This window comes from Heterocephalus glaber, unplaced genomic scaffold (genome assembly GCF_053883595.1).
Source record: "Heterocephalus glaber isolate CG9 unplaced genomic scaffold, H.glaber_assembly_v1.0 deba00000546, whole genome shotgun sequence".
NCBI lineage: Eukaryota > Metazoa > Chordata > Mammalia > Rodentia > Bathyergidae > Heterocephalus > Heterocephalus glaber.
In genome coordinates, this window is record NW_028258147.1 from 20,797,719 (window position 1) to 20,820,709 (window position 22,991).

At 36.0% G+C, this 22,991-nt stretch overlaps 1 protein-coding gene across 4 annotated transcripts in view; it reads right to left on the reverse strand.

Moving 5' to 3' along the window:
* Positions 1-850: 850 nt before the first annotated feature.
* The window catches only part of Mdfic (MyoD family inhibitor domain containing), an 86,849-nt gene continuing 64,708 nt past the window's right edge, over positions 851-22,991 (reverse strand). For all 4 annotated transcript variants that reach the window (XM_087204618.1, XM_004865271.3, XM_021244769.2 and 1 more), the window contains one exon: positions 851-3,516. In XM_087204618.1, the coding sequence (XP_087060744.1) occupies positions 3,269-3,516 (248 nt within the window). In that variant the 3' untranslated portion in view covers positions 851-3,268. The remainder of the gene's footprint in view (positions 3,517-22,991) is intronic.

Genomic DNA, 22,991 nt, shown 5'->3' on the forward strand with positions numbered 1-22,991 from the left:
AAATGAACTATTAATTAGAAAGATGGGTAAATCTAACCATTTAACCACCATTGAAGAAGTCAAGCCACTGAATCCCTGTGTTCAAATCGTTGTTATGTCAGGCAGTGACTTTTGACACTAATAACATTAGAATCTAGGATATTGATAGAGTTTATATGGACGAAGAATGGAAAGTTATTATACAAGGCTGCCTTGATTATTCCTTAAACTGCACAAATAACACTGAGTGTTCAGGTGAAGAAAATGGACACATATGGTATCACTGGAAGAACACAAAAACAAAATGATAATTTCTCCAAATAAACAGCCTTTTCTGAAACAGTTCTACTGGCATGTGTTAGTTATATAAAAATATTTTTTAAAACTGTGCCTCTAAAATTCCTAGATGGAAATACTTTTGATGATTCTTTTGAGTGAAAGTAATATTCATTAGATTTAATATCCAATCTCATCCATCTGAGCATTTTTTGCTTGATGTTCAATCTTGGGATATATAAAAATTTGCTTAATTTTATAAGTTAAGATATAATTCTCAAAGTAAATAATTGAAATCAATCTACTAAAAAGGTATGAAATTTGTATTTTGACATGAGTTTTTGAAAAAACACTACTGTGTTTTCATATCATGTATCAACTATGATTTTGACTTATAAAATGTTCTATTTCTCCATAGATAGTTCTCCATAGTTCATTTATGACCAATACATAAGGAAGCTAGGAAATCTCCAGAAGGGGATGTAATAGGAATAAGAAATACAGAAAAATCTAAGTTTTTAAATAATAGTTAAATTAATTAAAGTATCAATTACTATATCAATTAGATATGAAAGTATGACAAAGAACAACAAAGTCATTTTAAAAATTTTAAAATATTATATTCATGATAATACAGATCCAGTTTAAAAATATTTAAGATCAAGTTTCCACATTTAAAAAGAGGTGAAATATATAACTGCACTTAGCTATGATGGTCACATAATTCAATAAGACATTTAACATACAGAAATACTAAAATATATTGAAACTATTTTCACATTTGCCTACTTTTATGCTTTTTTCTTTTTACTTTTTAATTATACAAGAAACTTTAAGGAATGACTGCCTGAAGTAGACGAATCAAGAAAAGTATTCAATGTGTAAGTATGAAAATAAAATTCTGGTATCCACTAATGTTCTCTGTTATAGAGAAACCTTATTTCAAATGTGTTAATATTTTCATTGCAAAGAGTAGAAGGATATACTTAAATATCAGACAAACCACTTAATTGAAAATTTCTGCAGATAAAAATTAGTCAAATTTCTAACAATTCCAGGTTGTTAGCAAGTTCTATGGGTCTATAAACAGATGCTATTCTTGTATCCTAATATACAAGCATAAGTTAATTTTGGGTATATATCAATATTCAGATTCTCATCATATTTTATGTAAGAAATCAAAGATATTCTTTAGAAGAGGAAGAAAAAAAAACCTGTATACTGAAATTGTATTTTAATCAAATAATTTAAAGGTTGTGTGTGTGTGTGTGTGTGTGTCTGTGTGTGTGTGTATGGAAATGGCACTAAAAGAGAAATCTGAGTCTGCTAACATTTTTTTCTCTTTTAAGCCCTTAAATAATATTATAAATAGAAACTAGGTTTCATCTCAAAAGAAAACCGTAAGTTTTCACATGATTCAAGTTTGAAAAGTCTCTTAAAAGTTTGTTTATTTAAGGCTTCCTAAAACTATGACTATTGTTATCAGTTTAATAATCACCCAGAAAAATTGAAAATTACCGTTAATCCTAGTTTCAAAATTTCTACAAGGCATTGCATTGAATAAAACCGAACTACAATTTTGGAGAGATCAAATTCACAGGAGAACATATAGGGCATATATGTTCATTTGAACTATAGATACTTAAGACTCTGTAACTATATAATTACTTTTGCGATTGACATTTCTTTACATGTAGGAAACTTTATTACCTGCTATATGGGCTTAATTTAACTTAAAATTGCAATACTTAATTTGGTTAAACTAGTAGATATCAGGGTTCCTCATACATTGGAAAGAATGGTTTGCATCCAAGATTAACTTTATGAAGTATAATCATCGTTAAGAAACAAACCAAAATAAGCAGACAACACCATTTTTCCAGCAGACTTGAAGCTCTCAAAATAAAAGCAAGCCTTCGAAAACTCAAAATCAGAATAGTGGAATTTTAATATTAAAATATCTCCCATTCAATGAAATTTGTCAAAAGTAGTCCACATTTTTTATGAAATATAGCTATTTGTACAAGATATTATATTTTCATCAAAAATTATTGTGACATTTAAGTTATACATATTAAGGTGCTTATTTGGGCTAATTTAAATATTTATTTTAAAAAATTTGTATTCCTACAACTAAAATGAAGTGCACTGAATGTATTCTTATACAAACTGATTATAGGCACACACAGTTCAGGTTGTCCACCTAAAACTTTGTCCTAAATCTAAATAATTCATATAAGTAGCAGATGGATCACTCATTCTAAGAGGTCTGCTCAGACACTCGTTTTCCCTGATATTCAATATTCTGGTGGTTCCTCTCTGTTTATTTATGTGGACTTTTGTGTTTTTCTTCCTCATAATGCTCACCTATAGGTTTTAGCTTAGTTTGTTTCTTAACGGTCTCTTTCCTCTGCCACACTGAATGCTGCTATGCACAAGGGTGGAAGGATACTTGTCCTCTGAAGCCTAGATGAGAAAACAGCCAGAATGGGCACTCAGCAACTCTTGAACCAGTGGGGCATGTAGAGAAAAGAGTAGGGAGAGCAACACTGGGTGTCCAAGGTATGGTGTGAGTTTGTTTCCCAATGTTTGAACTAAATATGCTTACTTTTAACCTCTAGTAGATAAATATAAAAAATAAGTAGTCTGGTTTAAATACCCACTGAGAAATAATATGTTTGGAGCAACACACTCCTGGGAAATAGAAATATCAATACAAAGAGGACGCATTTAACATGTTTGGTGTGTGTGTGTGTGTGTGTGTGTGAAAATGTACTTCAGTTACTGTAATCCATTAAGAAGTTTCCAAGCTCAGTGAAAATAGTTAAAATTTCACATATTAAACCATGTAGATTGGTGGGGAAAAAAAGGGTTTCAGAGAATACTTAAAAATAATGAGTTAACAGTGCAAATACTGAGTTGTTTCAATAGAATCTTACCATGTGTTTTTCAATTTCTTCAAAGAAAATTTTTAAAATGTTCTCCAGTTTTAACACAAACAAAAGATAAATATTTATGAAGGAAAACAAATCCCACAGCATTCCATACAGATTTCCAAACAGTCCGATGATTCACAACAGGCATCCATGATGCCACAATCCATGTCACACGGACAGTTACAGCCCTCCCCCATTTCGTCGCCACAGCAGCAGCAGCAGGCTTCTGACGTGCAGATGCCACAGGAGGCTTGTCCCAGGACAATGTTGCAGACCGTCAGGAATTCACAGAACAGGCATGCCAGGATGCAGTGGACACAACAATCTTCATTTTCAGTTGTGAGGGGATGACATTGGTGAGAAAGAGAAGGGACACAAAGTATATATCATCAATCGATTGAATAGGAAATGATCAAAGGTACAACCCAAATGACATACAGCCCCAGGAGTTTCTTTTTATGAGCTGATAATTCAAAAGGGGGCTCACATGAAATTCTAGACAAGCCATCTTTAGCAGTAAATACTGCATTAGCAAAAAAAAAAAAAAAATTAGCTGAGTATATGTGTGCGGTTTGTGTGTTACATTTTTACCCTGACATTGTGTGATGGCCCTTGGTCCTAAGTACCTCTTCTCTGTGCTTCTTACTTATCCTTCCCATAGCCTTCTCCTCCCTCTAACACTGTAAAACAATGTGTTATTTATTAATGTCTGTCGTATTTATTAAGCAAGAGTTTCCCTCAATTGCTCCACAGAAAAATAGCAAAGAAATACTGAGATGAAAGTTTAAACGAAAAATGTAGGCAGAGGTAAATCACAGACTGTATCTAGAAACCCTGAACTTTGCAAAGCCACAGACCTGGACTCATGTAAGTTGATTCCAGGACTCCTCTAAATGATTGGGTTTTACCAAAACATTAAAAGATAAAATATTTGATGTATAATTAAATAATTCAATTGTTAAACCAGAATCATTTAAGGTGGATCTACATGTTTCCCAACTGACTCAATTTGAACAAATTTCATCGTTTTTTAAAAAATTACAAACGAATTAAAGAAAAACAGTGAGAATCTCTAATTGGGTTCAGCTGTCATTACTCAACAGTCGCGCCTATTTCTAACAAAGGATTAGCAAGTATGAACCATGACTGGATAATCTGACTTTTCTACTTCCTTTGGATCTTTATACTTTACATCTTTATTATTTCTTGATGCTTCTCTAAACAACAATATTTAATAAATTTCATTAATAAAAAGGTAAGAAACCATATCACCATCTAACAAGTGCTACCATATTTTAGAATTATTTTCTTTAAAATTAAGGGCCAGTAGGAGGAGCAATGAAAATAAATTTATATTTTTGAATGATTTTAACACATGTAATAAAATTCTTTAAGACCAATGTTTGAGACTTTTGCCAGTCTGAGAAATATTTATGGTTTCTTCTGGATTACTTCTGGTTTATTCTGTGGATTTTTGCTTACTTTTGCATTTAGCAAAATGCCAGTTTTAATAAAGGGATTCCACATCTTGCAACAGCAATAAGACACAACAATCTTATCTTCATCCCACTATCTAATTCCCTTTATGTTTCTGTATTTGGCATTAAAACTGCTCAGCAAATTTTGTGAAAACCAAAGAATGAAGGAAGAAAAAGAAAACACAATTTGTTGTGTGGTAGCTGTGGAATACTAGGGACAAATGCTCCTGCCTCTATGATGCCTTGTAATTCTAAATGAAGATGCCAATTGATGGAATTCTTCTAACATCATTGTTACCGCTACTTCAAGAAAGCAAGCATCAAAGTATGTGAGTCCATTTTCAAACGTACAGGCCAATCCCTGAGGATCGCTTCATAATATCCCCCACATCCACACTCCATTTCACTGCAGGCTTTACCTCTGCTGGGAATTCAGAGAGTAAAAGAAAGATACAAGGAAACACAGTCTTACTCTATATGCTACATACCAAAAAAGGAGAAAAGGTCAGAAAAGAATTCCAGAGTTGCTTGCAGAATTAAAATCCAGAAAGAATACACCAATCATTCCTTTCCCCTTTCTCGGTGTCAAAGCCATTATCATAGGTAACGCATGTAGCGATTTGGAAAAGATCACGGAGTTGCGAGGATCTCTGGGTCTTTCCATCTTCCCCTAATTTTGATTTTGGTAGTACCCAATAATTTAGAAGAACCCTGAAATCAGCCTACAAGAATCTGAGTCCAAGGCCTTGCCAAGTTTGGGTTTCTAGAGAGTATCTGTGGTTTCCCTCCACCTACATTCTGTTTACAAACTTTCAGCCCAATATCTGTTTGATATTTGTCTGTTCAGTTCAGCTTTTCATTACGATTTGTAAAATATTTTAAATGCCATAGTTATTTCATAATTTTTATGAAAATAATATTAATGAGACGCACACAAGTTCTACTCAGCATAACTTTTAATGAACAATGTACTAATTGACTCCAAAAATATTTTATTGAGATTTAACTCTATTCCACTGTGGGCTGCTTAAATTTCAAGACCAAGAGAATCCCACTGAAGAACCTTTAACTGAGTATTACTAAAACACTAGGAATAATTACTGAGAATAAAGATTCTTTATGTACTAATCATAAAACACACCATTCATAGACCTATATGTAATGGATTCATCAGTTATAAAAGGGAAAGAATGTTTGTCCCACTTAGCCTTAGAAACAGAAGGTTATAATATACATTTTTACATAATCAGAAAGGAAATCATATTTTATGAATTCCCGTGAGTGGCATTTTTGCTCAGCATCATGTGTTTGAGATATACTCACACTGATTCATGTAGCTGTAGTTCACTCATATCCTATGTACTGTAGCCAACTGAATACATCACAATGGATATATCCATTTCATTATTTATGGATATTGTTGTTCTTTTCAGTGTTTTTACTGTTCCAAAGATTGTTTATTGGAGCAACTTGTGCAAACCTCCCATAATACACCTGCTAAATAACTAGCAGTAGAATTATTGGGTCACAGAATTGCATATCTTTAATCTGATTCCAAACTTGTTTGCAAAATGATTCCTCCAAAATTTACTCCCATCCACTAAGTCTGAGACTGCCCATTGCTCCACAATCTTTGATACTGTCACACTTTAATACATACTAGTTATCTGAATGTGAAACAGAATCTCATAGTGGCTTCACTTTGCATTTTGTTGTTTACTAATACAATATCTTTTCATGTCTTTTGGCCTTTCAAGTTTCCATTTCTTCAAAAGAGATGTCCAATGTGTTCATAATATTCCCTCATTCTTCTACTAACTTCTTTTTGAGTTCTAGAAACGTTTTATATAACCAAGATTCTAGTCCTTTGTTAAATATGATTGTCTTCTCTAAGTAGGTGATGGGCCTTTCTAACTTAAATTAAAATAACAAGAAGAAGAGAGTTAATTTTTAGACCTTGAGATTCTGAGGCAAGATGAGAAGTACTAGTCAAATCTTGTTTTTAGCTGGACGTATGGCTGAGGAAGAGAACTAGCAGATAGACATATCTGACAAATCAATTAATGAAAAAGAGATGAGAAAGCACTAACAAGGACTGGTAGGAGAAGGAAATAAGTTTAGTGTTTGATTCAAAACAAAGGAGTCCAGCCACGCCTATATATGGAAAGGAAAAAGAACCCAATATGCACTCAGCAGGGAAAATGTGCTTGGTGTGAAATCAACTCAAAGGATGAAGAGCAAATCGAGTGATAATTCAAACTAAACAACGTATCACTGCTCAGAGGATACATTCATTTATAATCTAATCTCTCTTCCAGATCTTAGACTATCATGACAGATGTCATATAGAAATTAAATACCCTAAACTAAGAAATGATCTTTAAACTTCTTTTAGTTGACAAAATCTACAAATTACAAACCTTAAAACACTGTTTTATTTTTACTAGGCAGTATAAGTGCAATAAAAGTGCTTAGCCCTAAGGAGATCATTTTTTTCTAATCTGTGTTATACAATAAAAATTGACTTCTTTAGCTAGTATGTATGACTGATTGCTTTACATAGAAGGGGAAATATTAACATTAATGTATGGACCAAGACACCACTGTTAATACTTTTGTTTACAAACTGCATCAGGTGATGAACATGACCCTGGCCATCTTTCCTGCAGGAACATGAACGTTGGCCTTCTTTTTCAGAAACACGGAGCAAATTAAGTTCATGAACCAAGGCACCACTGTACTTGTTTTCAAAATTAAGAAATGTGTTATCTCGGGAAAAAAGAATTTTTCATTTAAAAATATTTACTAAATTTAAGAAATTACCTTCTACTAAACCATGTTTGAAGATTTTTTACAAATATTGATTGATTTAATCTTAATATTACTAGGAAGTAGTTCTAATATTATCCCTACTTTATCAATGCAAAGAGTAACTTAAATAGACAGAGGCAGGATCAGCACCCAGGATATGCACCTCCCGTAGCCACGCTCTACCCCAGCATGCTCTGCTGCCCCACTGTGGTGGGCCATTTCTAACAATGGGTGATCTTCCTTGGAGGGAGATCCGTTATAAGTCAAGCTTCCTGCTGATTTGTTTTCCCTTGTCTATCTGGGGTTTTTTTTAGCCTTAATACATGGTTCTTTTTTTTGCTAATGACTATTCTGAATTTCAGTTTTATAAAGAGCCAATAGTAAATGTTAACCTTCAATAAGTAAAAGCAGAGTGATCACTGAGGTGGAGAACTATAAACTGTCAGTCACAGTGGTGAAAGAGACAGAAGGGGGTAAAATGATGTCTCAGTTAAAGGAAACACCATCTGTAAGATCTAAAATATATAAATTAAGGTGCACAGTTACATTAATAAGAGCAGGAATTCTGGTGGTCCAACATAGGGTAATGACAGAGACCTCAAAAAATTAATTTCATGATGTAAATATTAAAGTTTGCAAAATATCTAGATATCATCTTAAAACATAGATCCTTTATCATTTTCTAGACGAGCACTTTGGGCTACTCTGAAAAACCAAATCTATTAACTAGCACCCAAAGAAGCCACAAACCAAAACACATTTTAAAGATTATGGAGATAACAGTCAAGATGTATCTGCACACCATCGTGTTCTATAACTTATAAGTAGCTAAATAAAGAAAAAATAGATCCCTAAATTCTGTCAGAACAATTACACACTTTATTTTTATTGTTTACCAAAAAGTTTTATTTTGTTTTTTCTCAAAGTTGTAGTTTATACAGAGTAGTTTATAATTCAGGGTAACAAAAAGGCTAAAACACACTAAGAAGAAATAGTTATTGCAGTTTTACCCTCACCAATGACAAGGGAAATCAAGGGTCATAAGAGCACCATTCAGATGTTGCTTTTATCTGAAGCATAAACAATCATAAGAATGATCAAATTTGGGAAGAATTGAGGAGGGAAACAAACTTTTAAAAAGATTGGACCATTGCATCCATGTGGTTCAGTCAGAAATACTTCTTTTTCCCCTTGTTGTGGAGGATTTCAGTTTTTATGGTTTTATTCAGTCATTATTTGTAGTTTGAGCCAAAAGTGTTTAACCTTTGAGAAGCCAACTGGGTTCTGGGAAGGATGCCTGTCCTAAACTGGGCCAAGAAAGAATTGCACAACTCAGTGCAGTGAGAGGAGGATGCAGCAAAAGAATGACAGCTATTGTAAATTTAGGAACAACAAAGGAACATACATGCAGCCAATTAGCCAAAAAAGAAATCATAAAAGAAAATATTTAGCACATTTGATTTAAAATATAAAACAAAACAAAAACTACTGTAACGAATTACTGCAGCACAAAACAAAATCTTCAAGTCTTCAAGGCGCAGCTGGCCTACAGGGAGGGCTCCTAACTCCTCAATGACATTCAGGCGTCAGAAGTGAAACTGATCTGAACTGCATTTTGCATGACTTGTGAAGAAAGCCTTGACTGATCTAATGAGCTTTATTATGATGAAAATGCAACTGAAGGTTAGTTTTTGGAATAACAGTCAGTTTATGATGAAATTATCCCAAATTGATTCACCCAATCATTTGTGGCCACAAATACACAAGGAAATTGGACAAAGGCAGTTAAGAGCGGAAAGAGCCCTGATTAAAAGCCAGCAAAAACCCCCCCAAAAAACTATTACGTACAATAAACTCAGCTCTACTGTAAACAGGTCCTTTTTAAATGTTTTTAGTTTCTTTGAAGATGTGGCACGATAGGTGCTCTGAACTTCTTGGAACAAAGATTCTAAACAGCTGAAGTGAAATACAGGAAAGAACAGAAAACCATGAGTTCTAAGAATAAACCACAACCCATTTTAGAGTGAAAGCAAATTTGTAAGTGTCTTGACTGATCTTTAATAAAGTTCCTATGAGTTAAACTGCTTGATAGTACTTTAATAATCAGGTCTCCCTCACATAACTATGTACTGAGAAACAAAGTGATAATATGCTCCCAAGTAACTGTAGATTTGAATGTAACAGCTGGACTTACGTATAATATAGTGATTTATGAAATTGCTTTGAGATCAGTCCCAACTTTGTATCTTTACCATCTCAGGTACAGATAGCCTGAAGTTGTTTGCTGTTTTTTAGCTTTGAAGACTCATATCTGTCTGATTTACAAGATCACGGCCAAGATGGCTAAGTACCAGCCTCTGTGAAAATCCAGCTGTGAGAGCCTGGACACAGACATCTTCAGGCGAGTTCTGCTCCTCAAGTGTGTGTATGTGTGTGTGTGGGAAATATTTACTAATGCTGCACGGTAGCTCAGCTCCAAGTAGCTCTACATCTCCAAGACAGAGGACTTGCAGCATTTCTGGCCCACAGCCCTTGATGACCTGCTGCCTAAATAAATTGGCAGGAGTGAACCTCCTACACAGAACCCTCTGGCACACAGCTGTCCCCAGAGGCCCTGCACTGCAGCCAGAATACAGTCAACATTTTCCTAGCAGGGAAGAAAGTGAGGTAGGTCAGGAGGTACAAAGAAAGTTAGAGAAGAGCTACATTTTCCAGGGCAGCAGAAAGAAGACCACAGTTTGAAAAACTGAAAAATCTTAACAATAATCTTTACTATCCTCACAACAAATTCAAAAGAACCCTGAAAAACACAACCCCAGCCTCCTACACCTCATGAAGGGATTTCTCAATAACTTTCCTACCACAAGTCCAAATCCTGAAGTCCATCCCTGTCCTATAGGGAGTGCATTTATATTATAAATCAAGGAAACCAGAGTTTCTTGTTTCTCTTCTTTGTCCTGTTACCTGATTTGTGGCTGATGCTTTCGATATTCCAAACTCTCAGAGAGATATAACCCAGTATTGGGTCACGATTTAACCCTAGTAGTGGTTCAAGAAGTCCTATCTAAGGCTGTGCATTTAAAAAGAGATGCATATAAAGTATTCGATAAATAATTTAACAGGTGAGCAGTACTGTGTTGGCAATGACTATGCTGCCAGGATACTCCAGAAAAGCCACACCTCTCCTCCTCTGCTCCATTCACTGATTGCCCACCAAAATGGCGCTCTTCCACTGTAGTGGAGGAAGTCTTCTAAAAGCCTCTGTTCACAGCTGAAACACACAAAAAGGGAGAACCAAGAAGCAACTATAAAAGACAGACATTGCAGAAGAGTGAAGAAGTCTGTCTGGAAAGAATAGTAATCTTGTGTCTGGTTATAGCAAAAGATTTAAAAATAATAATCTATTTTCCTGTATTTTAATTATTATCCACTTATTTTTTCAGAAGGAGAAAGCAAGAACAAAATAAAACCATATTTTACTTGAACTTATTTAATGCTATTGTAAGTTGGCCAGGTAAAATATCTCTAGTACAAGTATAATTAATAACAAGGTTGAATGAATTTTTGGATAATAAAATCCGCTTTAGATCTCAAAAGCATTTTCCTAGAAAGTCAATGTCCAACAGTCTTCTCAAGTTGGTAACAATATCTTTTATAGCCAGAACAAATATATGAAAGTAAATCCTCTAGTTTTAATGAAAGTATGTATTTGTATAGAAATGATCTAAAAAAAATCTCTCCCACATGCTTAATTTCATATTTTACAATTTCATTTTCCCCACTGTGCTTATTTCATAGCTTACATTTTGACTTTACCCCTTCTTATTTGTCCTTGGTTTAAATATTATGCAAGGTATAATTACAGAAAGGAAATCTGATTCTTAGGAGAAGTAAATTAAAAATTCAGTCATATCTGATGCTTTTAGTCACTGGTAATAGCCTACTACAAAGGCCCAGAAACTTGGCCAAGTCACCTATGACCAGAAGTCTTCATGGCAGAGTAGGAGTAAACAAACACATAAAAAGAGGCTGGAATCAGGACTTAGGTTGACAGTTTCACCGGACTGGCATTCACAATAATTCTCTAGGCACTCCAGGACCCCAGCTCAGCAAGAGCCCAAAGCGCACTTCTGCAATCCAAACAGCTGAGGGGTCCCAGCTGTGACTGATCCTGTTGCCTCCCTGGAAAGCTGGCAGGGCATCCACAGCAGCAGGAGGTCCAGGCCTCCCACAGGCAAGAGAAGCATTGCCCAGGAAGGCCCAGGTTGCATTCTCCAGCCTGGCAGAGAGACAGGCCCCTACCAAAGAGGCACAGCAGTCTAACACGCACACCAGGCAAGATGAAGGGAACAAGTGGAGTGAAATGTTCCAGCAAAATGAGATACCCAAGCAGGTTTCAAAGCAGTGCACAGGAGGTAAATCCTATTATTTACGGAATTAATTTGTGAATCATTGATGGCACGGTTACTCTTTCCACTTCCCTCCCTCTCCATCTCTGTTATCTGCTAATACCATTTGATTTTTTAAGGCACTATCACAAGGCTCAAATGAACAGGACAGCATGGCATTGAAATTTGAAGGCATAAATACCTCCTCTTTAGTGTATAGACAATTCTGGAGCCCAAAATATCTACGAACAAGTTGTTTTCAAGTATTCTCAAGTTGACAAAAGCAGATAAACCTGGTGTTCCCCCCACCAAAAAAAATCTGGTAGCACTTTATATTACTTTAAATTGTGGAAAAGAAGATAAAAATAAAAACCCTCTTACTGAGTGAGTTGCTTCCCAGTCCTCTCAACTTCATCTGCCCCTCCCCACCAACTGAGTTTTTTCTGAGTCACAGCTTAGTACATACTGTTACCATCAGTAAGCAAACACCAGCTCTACAGAAAGAAACACTGTGCTGTGTCTGGAGTTGCTACTGTTGTTTGTGTTTGGCTTAAATAAGGGTTTTAGCAACAGGAAAATAACGTACTTGGCCGCACAAAAACAAGGATATTTCAACCAATGATTGCCCTTAATATCTCCATGGTGGTTAACACAGCCAAGTACTGCTCTTATTTATGAAGACTGCAATATTGGACAATTAAAACTGCATTTCTAGTCTTGGCTCTGTCACTAACTGGCTGGGTAATCATGAACAAATCATTTTGCAGTACTTGGTGTTGATATGCATACAAAGGAGGGGAAAATGATCTCTTTTCAAGTTCAGTACTAAGATTCTAGAATGTAAGGTACTATTAACTATAACCAGTAGGTTTTTTAAGTCAGGTTCAGGGTTTTTCTTGGCCTTGGAAGAAAGGTCAAGATTCAAAGGTCTACATTACTGGGCTTTATACAATATTCAAAGCACAATATAAGTTAATATTGCATACAAGTTTACTCTAACTTAGGTAAGGCCCAGGAGCTGATGGCCACATTGTTCAGGAATCATGAAGCCATCACCCCAAAAGAGTCTTATGGCAGAAACTTAAATATCCACCAAGAAAGTAGGCTTCATATGAAAAATGGAACAGGTCAAAGTATAAACCCTGTACTCTGGTCCATTGGAAATTTAAGTGGCATATCGTATTAACCACATAAGACTTTCTGAAAGTGTGAAGCAGCAAGAAGTGGAAAAAAATTGAATAAATAGATTCAGTGTCTATTCTTGACCAGCATGGGAAGCCAAAGGCAAGGCCTTGATGGCTAAAAGTTTATTCAGAAAAACTTCACTGAGAATTTGGTTACCTGTCTCAACCACAAAGACAAATCTCAAAGAACATAATGTGTACTTAAATACAATCATAGCTAAAAAACAGTGTGGTAACAGTTGTGATTCATATGAACTCATGCTGCTTAGGAAGCATGGAGGATCAGGCAAGTCAAGCACATATTAAGCGTCTCACAGGCATTCTCTCTTCAGTACAGAGAAGCCCATGGGTCACATGTGGTTCATTTTATAGATTAGCAAATTGAAGTTCAAAACAGTTATGTAACTGCCCTTAAGGTACCAGCTATTAAGGGGAAGACTCAGGATCAACTGTCGGCCTAGGTCAGTGGTGGCAAACCTATGGCACATATGTGGCAGCTGGCTGTTTGTTAGCATTCAAAGCTCCAAAAGATTCACCATCAAAGGTCTACATGACAAAGGCTACTCTTTCGCTAAGATAAAATATCTCTATGCTTTATCTTATTAATTTCTACTTTCATTTGCAAATGCTGTATCTGCTATTTTCCAGGCACTACTATAGTTTATAAATACTTGTTCATTAAACTCTCATAAAAATTTTATAAGATAGATACTCTTATTGCCCCATTTACAGTTGAAGAAATTGAGGTCCAGATGAAATGAATATTCAATATGCAACTCAGACCCATAAGATGGAGGCCTGAGAGGTAGGAGGAGTACACAAGGTGGATAGAGGAAGTCAGGATGACTCCTGAGCTGTATCTTGAAGAAAAAGCACATCTTAAGTCTGACAAAAAGAGAAAATGTTGTTCTAGCCAGTGTAACATTTATGTAAAGGCACAGAGGCAAGAATATGATAATTTTAGAGATAGCAGTGCCTCACTATTGTTGAAGATGGAGAAATCAAGTAGAAAACCTTCAGTTTTCCATGTCAGAAGTGAGAAGACAGGACAGCATACAGTGACAATCACATAGGGTCAGTAGTGTCAGGCAGATGATTTTGAGAAAATATGATAGAGGGAGAGTTAGCATGATTTGACAAGGTCTTGGTTGAGGTAGTGATGGGAAGAGAAGAGGCAAGAATGACTCCCTGGTTTCTGGAGCCATTAACAAAGGAAAAAGTCTAAGAAACTAGCTGAATACTGGGCTGTATCTTAGGAGGTCAGTAGATCTGGGTTAGGAGTGAGAAGTGGCTGAAACTTTAATAGTGAGTAACATTATTCAGTTGGAATAAAAGCAGAGGTGAAAGGGGGATGACAGCATTTGAGGGAAGTATTACAAAAGAAGAGAGGAGACTAAAGAATTAACAACAGAGTAGAAAGTAAGGGAGAGATGGACCATGCATACAAGAGAGAAAAAAATATCTCAATGAGTTTGTGTCAGCTATTCTGGCCAGAGAAATTTCAGTAACTCAGTAGGAACAGAAAGTGAACAGCAATAAGAGGAGGACTGAAAAGCAAGGAAGAGGGGACCATGAATGTAGATAATCTTTCAAGAAATCTGTGACGGAATGGCAAAACTCAGGGAAAAACTGCAAAGGAATACAGATTCCAGAAAGAGGTATACTTGCACACTTATGCAAACTCATCACATAAACACTTTTAGGTAGGAAAGACTTGTATATGTTTTCCCTGGAAAGAAAGCTCAAACAGAATAGGAAAGGGCTACCCAGTGGGGTGAGCAGATCCCAGCTCTGCAGTAACAGGAAGTGTACTGAGACAGGAAGAGGCATGTCCTCCTTGAAAATAGAGGCTTAGGTAAATCTGCACACCTAGGATAGAGAGACCTAGAGGAAAAATGATGACCTCTTCTGCCTCTGGAGCATGAGGCCAAGTTGCAGAGAGCTTTTTTAATGAGAACAGCAACAAAATGAGACAGCCATTGTGGAGAATGGGAGCAGACAGATCTGCCTGTATTCCTAGTTCACTGCTGTACCCCTGGACCCAGAAAAGTGACCAACACAGGGCAAATGCTCAACAATGATGGGATGGATGAATTGATGACATAAGGGAGATGGAGAGAAGGATGCTGAGAATCAAGTTGAGACCTGAGACCAGGTGAAAGCAATTTTTATGGTCATCAAGATTGCTTAATTAGGTCCACTTCCTGGTATAGACATTAGTTTGAAAGGTAATATAGATTTCTTGTTCTGAAAGCAGATATGCCAGCATAAAACCTGGATCACAAATTAAGGAGTTTCACCAAAAGGTCCAAATTTGAATGATAAACAAATTATATATATGCATGTGTGTATAGCCAGTTTTAGACAGACAATGCATAGATACAAATATATACATACATGCACATACATGCAGAGATATAAGTACCTTTCTTTTCTGGATCAATTGATGTTTGTACCGGTTAATCCTGATTGTCAACTCGACTGGATTAAGTGATTCCTGGAGAAGTGTTTGGATCGTCAGGGCACTGACCTCATCAATAGTTTAATCAATGATGCTCTCATAGCTGAATTAGGAGGTGGGGCCTGGTTGGAGGAAGAGTCATGGGATGTGACCTCAGGGACTACATCTAGTCCTAGGCCTACCTCTTGGACTCTTGCCCTGCTCTCTGCTCCCCAAATACCACAGACTGAGTAGTTGTCTGCACCATGCCCTTCCACTACTATGTTTCTGGCTTCAAACCAGATGAAAAGAGACTGAAACTTCTGAAACCACAAAGGAAAATACACCTCTCCTCCTTTCAACTAAGTGTATCAGATGTTTTGACCCTGCAAAAGAAAGCTGGTCAATATGGTGTTCAAGAACCAACAGATTCATATTTATTATAAATGTATTTTTTAACAGCAACAGAAAAAAATAAAACTAAACTAAAAGCACTTGATTAAAAAATAAAATAGAACTCCTCCACCACAGACTCTAGCATGGAGGCCGGGGTGTGTGGCAGCCTTAACATAAACAGCCGTTGGCTTGGTAAAATTCATTTGTATGGCCTGAGGTGAAGGATACCAGGCGCTTTCACTTCAACATCTCCTGTCACTCCACAGAACATGTTTTCAAGGAGATATCTACCATGGATATTGAAATGTTCTTTCTAAAATAACTACTCTTCTGTCATTCCAAAATGCAATTTCTGCATCCCTAGCTAAGCATAATTATTAGGAAAAAAATAAACTTCAACTTCTAGTGTCAACTTTATGCAATGCTATGGGGACATCATTCCCCAAGAGGTCCAGTACCTCCAGTCTGATTTCCCAAGAGAAGTCAGAGTAGAAATTTAGGCAGGTTTAATATGTCTTTGGAAAACTTGTATATTAATCCACTTTGCTCTTTTCTTCCAACTATCCTCACATTTCCCCCCAAACTCCTGGATTTCTCAGTCTTCTAAGTGACAACTACTATTTACTATATATTTTTCTCCTTTAAAATGAGGAGCAGGATTAATTTTCCTAAGCAAACTTTTTATAATTATTCTATTTTATTCTCTTAATTGCCTCCTACATCTTCTTGAGAGGATGTCTACCACTTTCCATTTTCCCTTCAGTCAAGTACATAAGAGGAAGGGAAGACAGTACAAATGACCAGAGTCCCGTGCTAGAGGGGGCCTGAGGCCACACTGTGTTGCTTATCAATTCAAAACCCATCAGAAGGTGTGTGTGCCTGAGAGCCTAGAATAAAGAGTATTACCCGGGTTGTTGACTTGGAAGCATTTTTTCTGTTTTCTCTTGTGCTGATTTACAGAGTATTAAAGATAATCCAAATTGTGTCATACAAAAACTACAAAGTCAATTTTCTCTGTTCTTCTGTATCCTGATATTGCTGAGTATGCTTTTGTAAAAGTGTGCCAAAACAACATAAACAAAAAATTCAGTTACTCGTGAGTTTACTATTTAATGTAGTTCAATGAGGTGGAAATTTGGGTATGTTCTTTATCATCATTTCAGTATAATGGGAGTAAAAGAAAACTATTTTAAAAACCTGCATTTTCTTCATTATGAAAATACACAGAAATGCAACTTTACAAACAAGTCTGTCTTAAAAGAAAATATTTTCACAACAAGGAATACCTGGGATGCAAAAGGACAAAACCAGATATTTTGGGGTGTTTTGGTGTGCCATGGGCACAAAATATGTTTAAACAACAGGAGTCTAAAAATAATCAATTAGGTAAAAATTGTTATAATAGTAAAATTTGAGGTAGAATAAATATATGCTTCTTTCTAAATATACCAAGATCTAATACCAAGGCGATAACTGGTGTCATTTTAAAGTAATGATTAACATAATATTTCATAATTTCTACAACTGTAATATGGTATGAAAATTATTAAGGTGAAAGTAAGATATACTGGTACATTAACAAGGTTTATTATCTACATTTATAACTGAGAGAAATGCTAGACAGCATTTAAAGCTTAAAGGTTAATGAAATTGAATTGATTATTTTTCTTGTCTTTGTCACAGAACCCCCCCATCACCCATTATACCAGAAAAGCTTAAGACCCTGAACTGGAAGGTCATAAGTGAATCTTTCAAATAACTTCCTAGGACTATACAGTCAACTTCAACTATATACATATACATATATTCTTTATATACACACATATTCTTTATATAGATGTAAAATTCACCTATCATGAGCTCACCCCATCCTAGCTCATATGATGATAGTTTAGGATTACACATATTAATTATTAAAGGTTCTCAAAACTCTAATAGATTAACACTGTAAGTATTTTAAAAGTTGAAAGTGTTTTCAAGAGTAACTATTATTTCTATGTTACTTTATTTAGCTTTGGAAGTTAAGAGGAGTAACTTTATTTTATTTTTTCATTTTTTGGTACTGGGGATCGAACTCAGGTCCTTGGCCTTGTGGAGCAGGCAGAGAAACCATTGAGCTAAATCCCCGGCTCCTAAGTGCAATAATTTTTAAAGGCCTACGAACATCTAAGTATGTATTTTCAAATATAAATCAATTTAAATACAATAAAAATATAATTCAATCTATTTAAAAAGTTTTTGAAAAAAATCTTCAGACTTAGATGGAGATTTTTAGATCTACTACTTTTTTTTTTTTTTTTTTTTTGGTACCGGAGATGGAACTCGGGCCCTTGTGCTTGTGCAGCAGGCGAAGAAACCACTGAGCTAAATCCCTGGCCCTAGATCTACTACTTTTAAGCTACATACCTATACTCACAAACATATAAGCTAAGAAAAAAACTATCTGAACAGCTACTAGAAGATTACTGTATAAAATATAGTGCATTACTCCATTTGTGTTCCTATAAATTGTAATAAAGAGCTAGGTCAGGTGCAGTGGGAAGCTGAGGCAGAGGATCACATTTTCAAGACCACCCTGGGCAACTTAGTGAGACCCTGTTTCAAAATACAAAAAAGGGCTAGAGATGTGACTCAGGCTTCCTGAGTTCAATCCCTAGTACTAAAAAAAAAAGCAAAAAATAATTAAATAAAATTTCCAGTGAAACTGGTAAGGAGAGTGAGGAAGAAAAAAATAAGAAAAAAGAGAAATGAGAGAAGAGAGGGAGAAGAAAGGAGGGAAAGAGACAGACAGACAGCTGTATTCCAGAATAGCATACAAAAACAGACTTGGCAAAGTCTGTGGACTTGGCAGGCCAGATCTCCAAAGCTGGAAACTCCTCTTAAAAGAGCATAGACATCCTTCTCCACATAAATGGAGGGCTGGACATTGATTTCTATTTCTTCAGAATCTTCTCTTTTTTTTGGTACTGGGGATTGAACCAGAATCTTGTTTTTTAAAAACATCATGTTCAAAATTAATTGGTACCCCCAGGATTAAAGTTCTTTTTATTTATTTATTTATTTATTTATTTATTTATTTATTTTTATTTTTTTGGTACCAGGGATTGAATTCGGATCCTTGTGCTTGTGAGGCAGGAGATGGAACCACTGAGCTAAATCCCTGGCCCAAAATTCTTAATTCTTAACCATTTTAGTATCTATTTAGCCAGGAAAACAATGGGTCTTCTGGATATATAGAGATATGAGGACACACACAAAAAAGGAACTGAAAGAATGTAGTAATAAAACACCCACAGGGAAAACAGGAAATATATGAAAGTACAAAAGACAATATTAAGCCTGGCAGGGTAGTACTTGCTTGTAATCCTAGCACACTGAGAGGCTGAAGCAGGAGGATTGTAAGCTTGAGCCCAATCTTTGTAATCTAGCACCCTAGAAAGATCCTGTCTCAAAATAAAAATAATTAAAAAGGGCTGAAGGCTGGGATACAGTGGGCCTTGGGACTTACTTCATGCTAAGTCTAATGGAATGTGCCCTTCAGCCTCCATGAAACCCAAAATGGAGGTCTCAGCTACTCTGAAGAGAGCACTCAGATTTGTTTTAACCAATTGAGATGTAAAGTTTGAAATAAATATTCAAGTACCGCTGTTCACAATGCAAAGGAAGGGGCTTCTGGGCCACAGTTCAACTGCTCCCAGCCCAGAGGAAGGGGCTACTGGGACACTGTTCCACCATGCCCAGTGCAGAGGAAGGGGCTTCTGGGCTGCCTTACCACCACTCCCAGCACAGAGGAGGCGAGTCGCATGCCAACAGCACCCACCACCCCCTGCCAAAATGAGAAGACATGTAAACAAGTCTAAAAATCAGACTTCCAGATCACCTACAGCAACCCCAAAGGGAAATGAGATGGAATGCTCTAATAGTCAACCACCTGGACTCCCTAAATGGGCAAAAAAAGAGGATCTGGAAAAAATGAAACCAGAAATAATTTCTCAGATAACAGCAGAGATTGTGCTCAAAGTGCAGGACATGATTAATAAATATAGAGAGGAGCTGAGGAACATGATAGAATTCCAACATAAGAAATGAATGGAAGCCATAAAACAGATGCAAACAGATTTCCAGGAGATCAAAAACTGCATTGAAAGTCTACACAGCAGAATGAGCCAATGTGAGGACAGAATTTCAGATATAGAAGACAAGATTGTAATTAATGACCAGGAAAAGAAAAATTGCTTCAAAATTCTAGGGGACCATGAGAAATTAATCCAGCAGCTGCTAGGCAATGCAAAGAAGAATAACGTAAGACTGACTGGATTCAACAAAGAAACAGTAAAGAGTGCAGATGACATAAAAAAACTGTTCACAGAAGTAATGGCAGAAAACTTCCCAAGCAGGGAAAAAGAACTTGACATACAGATAAGTGAGGCATATAGGACTCCAAATAGCCTTGATCAAAAGAAATCTACACATAGGCATATAATTGTTAAGATTTCAGAAACCAAACAGAAGAACAAAGTTCTACAAGCAGTTAGAGAAAAGAAACAAATCACATACACAGAAGAGCCCATCAGAATCACAGCAGACTTCTCAACACAAACCATCAAGGCAAGAAGAGTTTGGAGTGATGTATTCCAAGCACTAAAGGAAAACAGCCTCCAACCCAGATTTGTCCTGCAAAACTCTTTCAAAACTGATGGAGAAATGAGATACTGTCATGACAAAGAGCACATTAGGAACTTCATTAATACCAAACCAGCACTCCAAAAAAATTTTAGACAATATCCTAGGAAAAGACAATGAGGATCACAACCCCAGGAAGCCCAGCAGAATGAATCCATAGGGCATGACAAGAAATTAAAAATAAAGGGGGAGAATCCAACAAAAAGAAAAAGTCATGACAATGATAAATCAATATGTATCAGTTATAACCATCAATGTTAATGGTTTCAATTCACTAATCAAAAGAAATAGACTGGCAGAATGGGTCAAGAAGCAAAATCCAACAATATGCTACATACAAGAAACATACTTAATTCAAAAAGAAACTCATAGACTTAAAGTTAAAGGGTGGAAAACAATACTCCATATGACGGGAACCTGAAAAAAAGCAGGAGTAGCTATCCTCTTTGCAGATCAAGTGGATTTTAAACCAACACTGATTAAGAGAGATGAAGAAGGACACTACATCCTTGTAAAGGGAAGAATCCAAGAGGAAGAGATGACAATCATAAATATCTATGCACCAAACACTACTGCACCCAACTATATAAAACAAATACTAACGGACATGAAAAGTCATATATGCACTAATACAATAGTAGTGGAGGACCTCAATGCCCCACTGTCACAAATAGATGGATCAACTAGACAAAAAATAAGTAATGAAATACTAGAACTCAATCGAACTCTTGAACAAATGAACTTAACAGATGTTTACAGAGTGTTCCACCCCTCAAACACAGAATACACATTCTTTTCAGCTGCACACGGGTCCTTCCCCAAAACAGACCATATACTTGCTCACAGAACATGTTTAAGTAAGTGCAAAGGAAATGAAGTTATGCCCTGTATATTATCAAACCATAGCGTGATTAGATTGGAGATTAATAGCAAAAGAAACATCAAGAATTTCATAAAACCATGGAAATTGAACAGCACACTTCTGAATAACCATTGGGTCACAGAGGAAATTAAAGAAATCAAACAGTTCCTTCAATTGAATGACAATGACAATATAACATATCAGAATCTATGGGACACAATGAAAGCAGTCATATGAGGGAAATTCATAGCAGTGAATACTCATAAGAGGAAAAACAGAGCAACCCCAATTAAACAACTGGATGGTGAACCTCAACCTTCTGGAAAAAGAAGAGCAGGACAAACCCAAAGCTCATACAAGGGAGGAAATTATAAAGATCAGAGCAGAAATCAATGCAGTGGAGACTAAGAGAATGATACAAAAAATTAATGAAGCGAAGAGCTGGTTCTTCAAAAGAATAAAAAAAATTGACAAACCCTTACCCAACCTTATCAGAAAAAGGAAAGAAAAGGCCCAAATCCATGCAATTAGGAATGAAAAGGGTGAAATTACAACGAACCCAGCAGAAATCTAGAGGATCATCAATACCTACTTCCATAACTTATATGCCAATAAGATGGAAAACACAGAAGAAATTGACAGATTCCTACATGCATATGAATTACCAAAGTTGAATGAAGAAGACCTAAAATTTCTAAACGACCCAATATCAACCAATGAAATTGAAAATATAATTAAAAAGTTACCAACTAAGAAAAGCCCAGGTCCTGATAGCTTCACTGCTGAATTCTACAAGACATTTAGAGAAGTAAGTACTGACACTACTGTTTAAGCTCTTCAATGAAACTGAAATGGAGGCAATACTTGTGAATTCATTCCTGGAAGCATGGATCACCTTGATCCCCAAAGCAGAGAAAGACCCAACTGAAAAAGAGAAATATAGGCCAAGCTCACTAATGAACATAGATGCAAAAATCCTTAATAAGATACTGGCAAATAGAATGCAGAAGATCATCAAGAAGATCATACACCCTGATCAAGTGGGATTCATGTCAGGGATCCAGGGATGGTTCAACATATGCAAATCAATCAATGTAATATACTATATTAATACAGCCAAGGACAAAAACCATATGATTATCTCCATAGATGCAGAAAAAGCATTTCACAAAATCCAAAATTCATTCATGATAAAAACCCTACAAAAAATTGGAATAGACAGTCTCTACCTCAATCTGAGAAAAGCCATCTATGAAAAACCAACAGCCAATATCATATTAAATGGTCAAAAACTGAAATCCTTCACACTAAAATCAGGAACAAGACAAGCAGGTCCACTATCACCAGTCCTGTTCAATATAGTTTTGGAGACATTAGCCACAACAATTAGACAAGAGAAAGAACTAAAAGGAAAAAAGATAGGAAATGAAGAATTCAAATTGTCATTATTTGCAGATGACATGATACCCTATATAGAAGACCCCAAGAACACCACCAAAAGACTTCTAGACTTAATAACCAAATTCAGTAGAGTAGCTGGATAAAATGTCAACACACA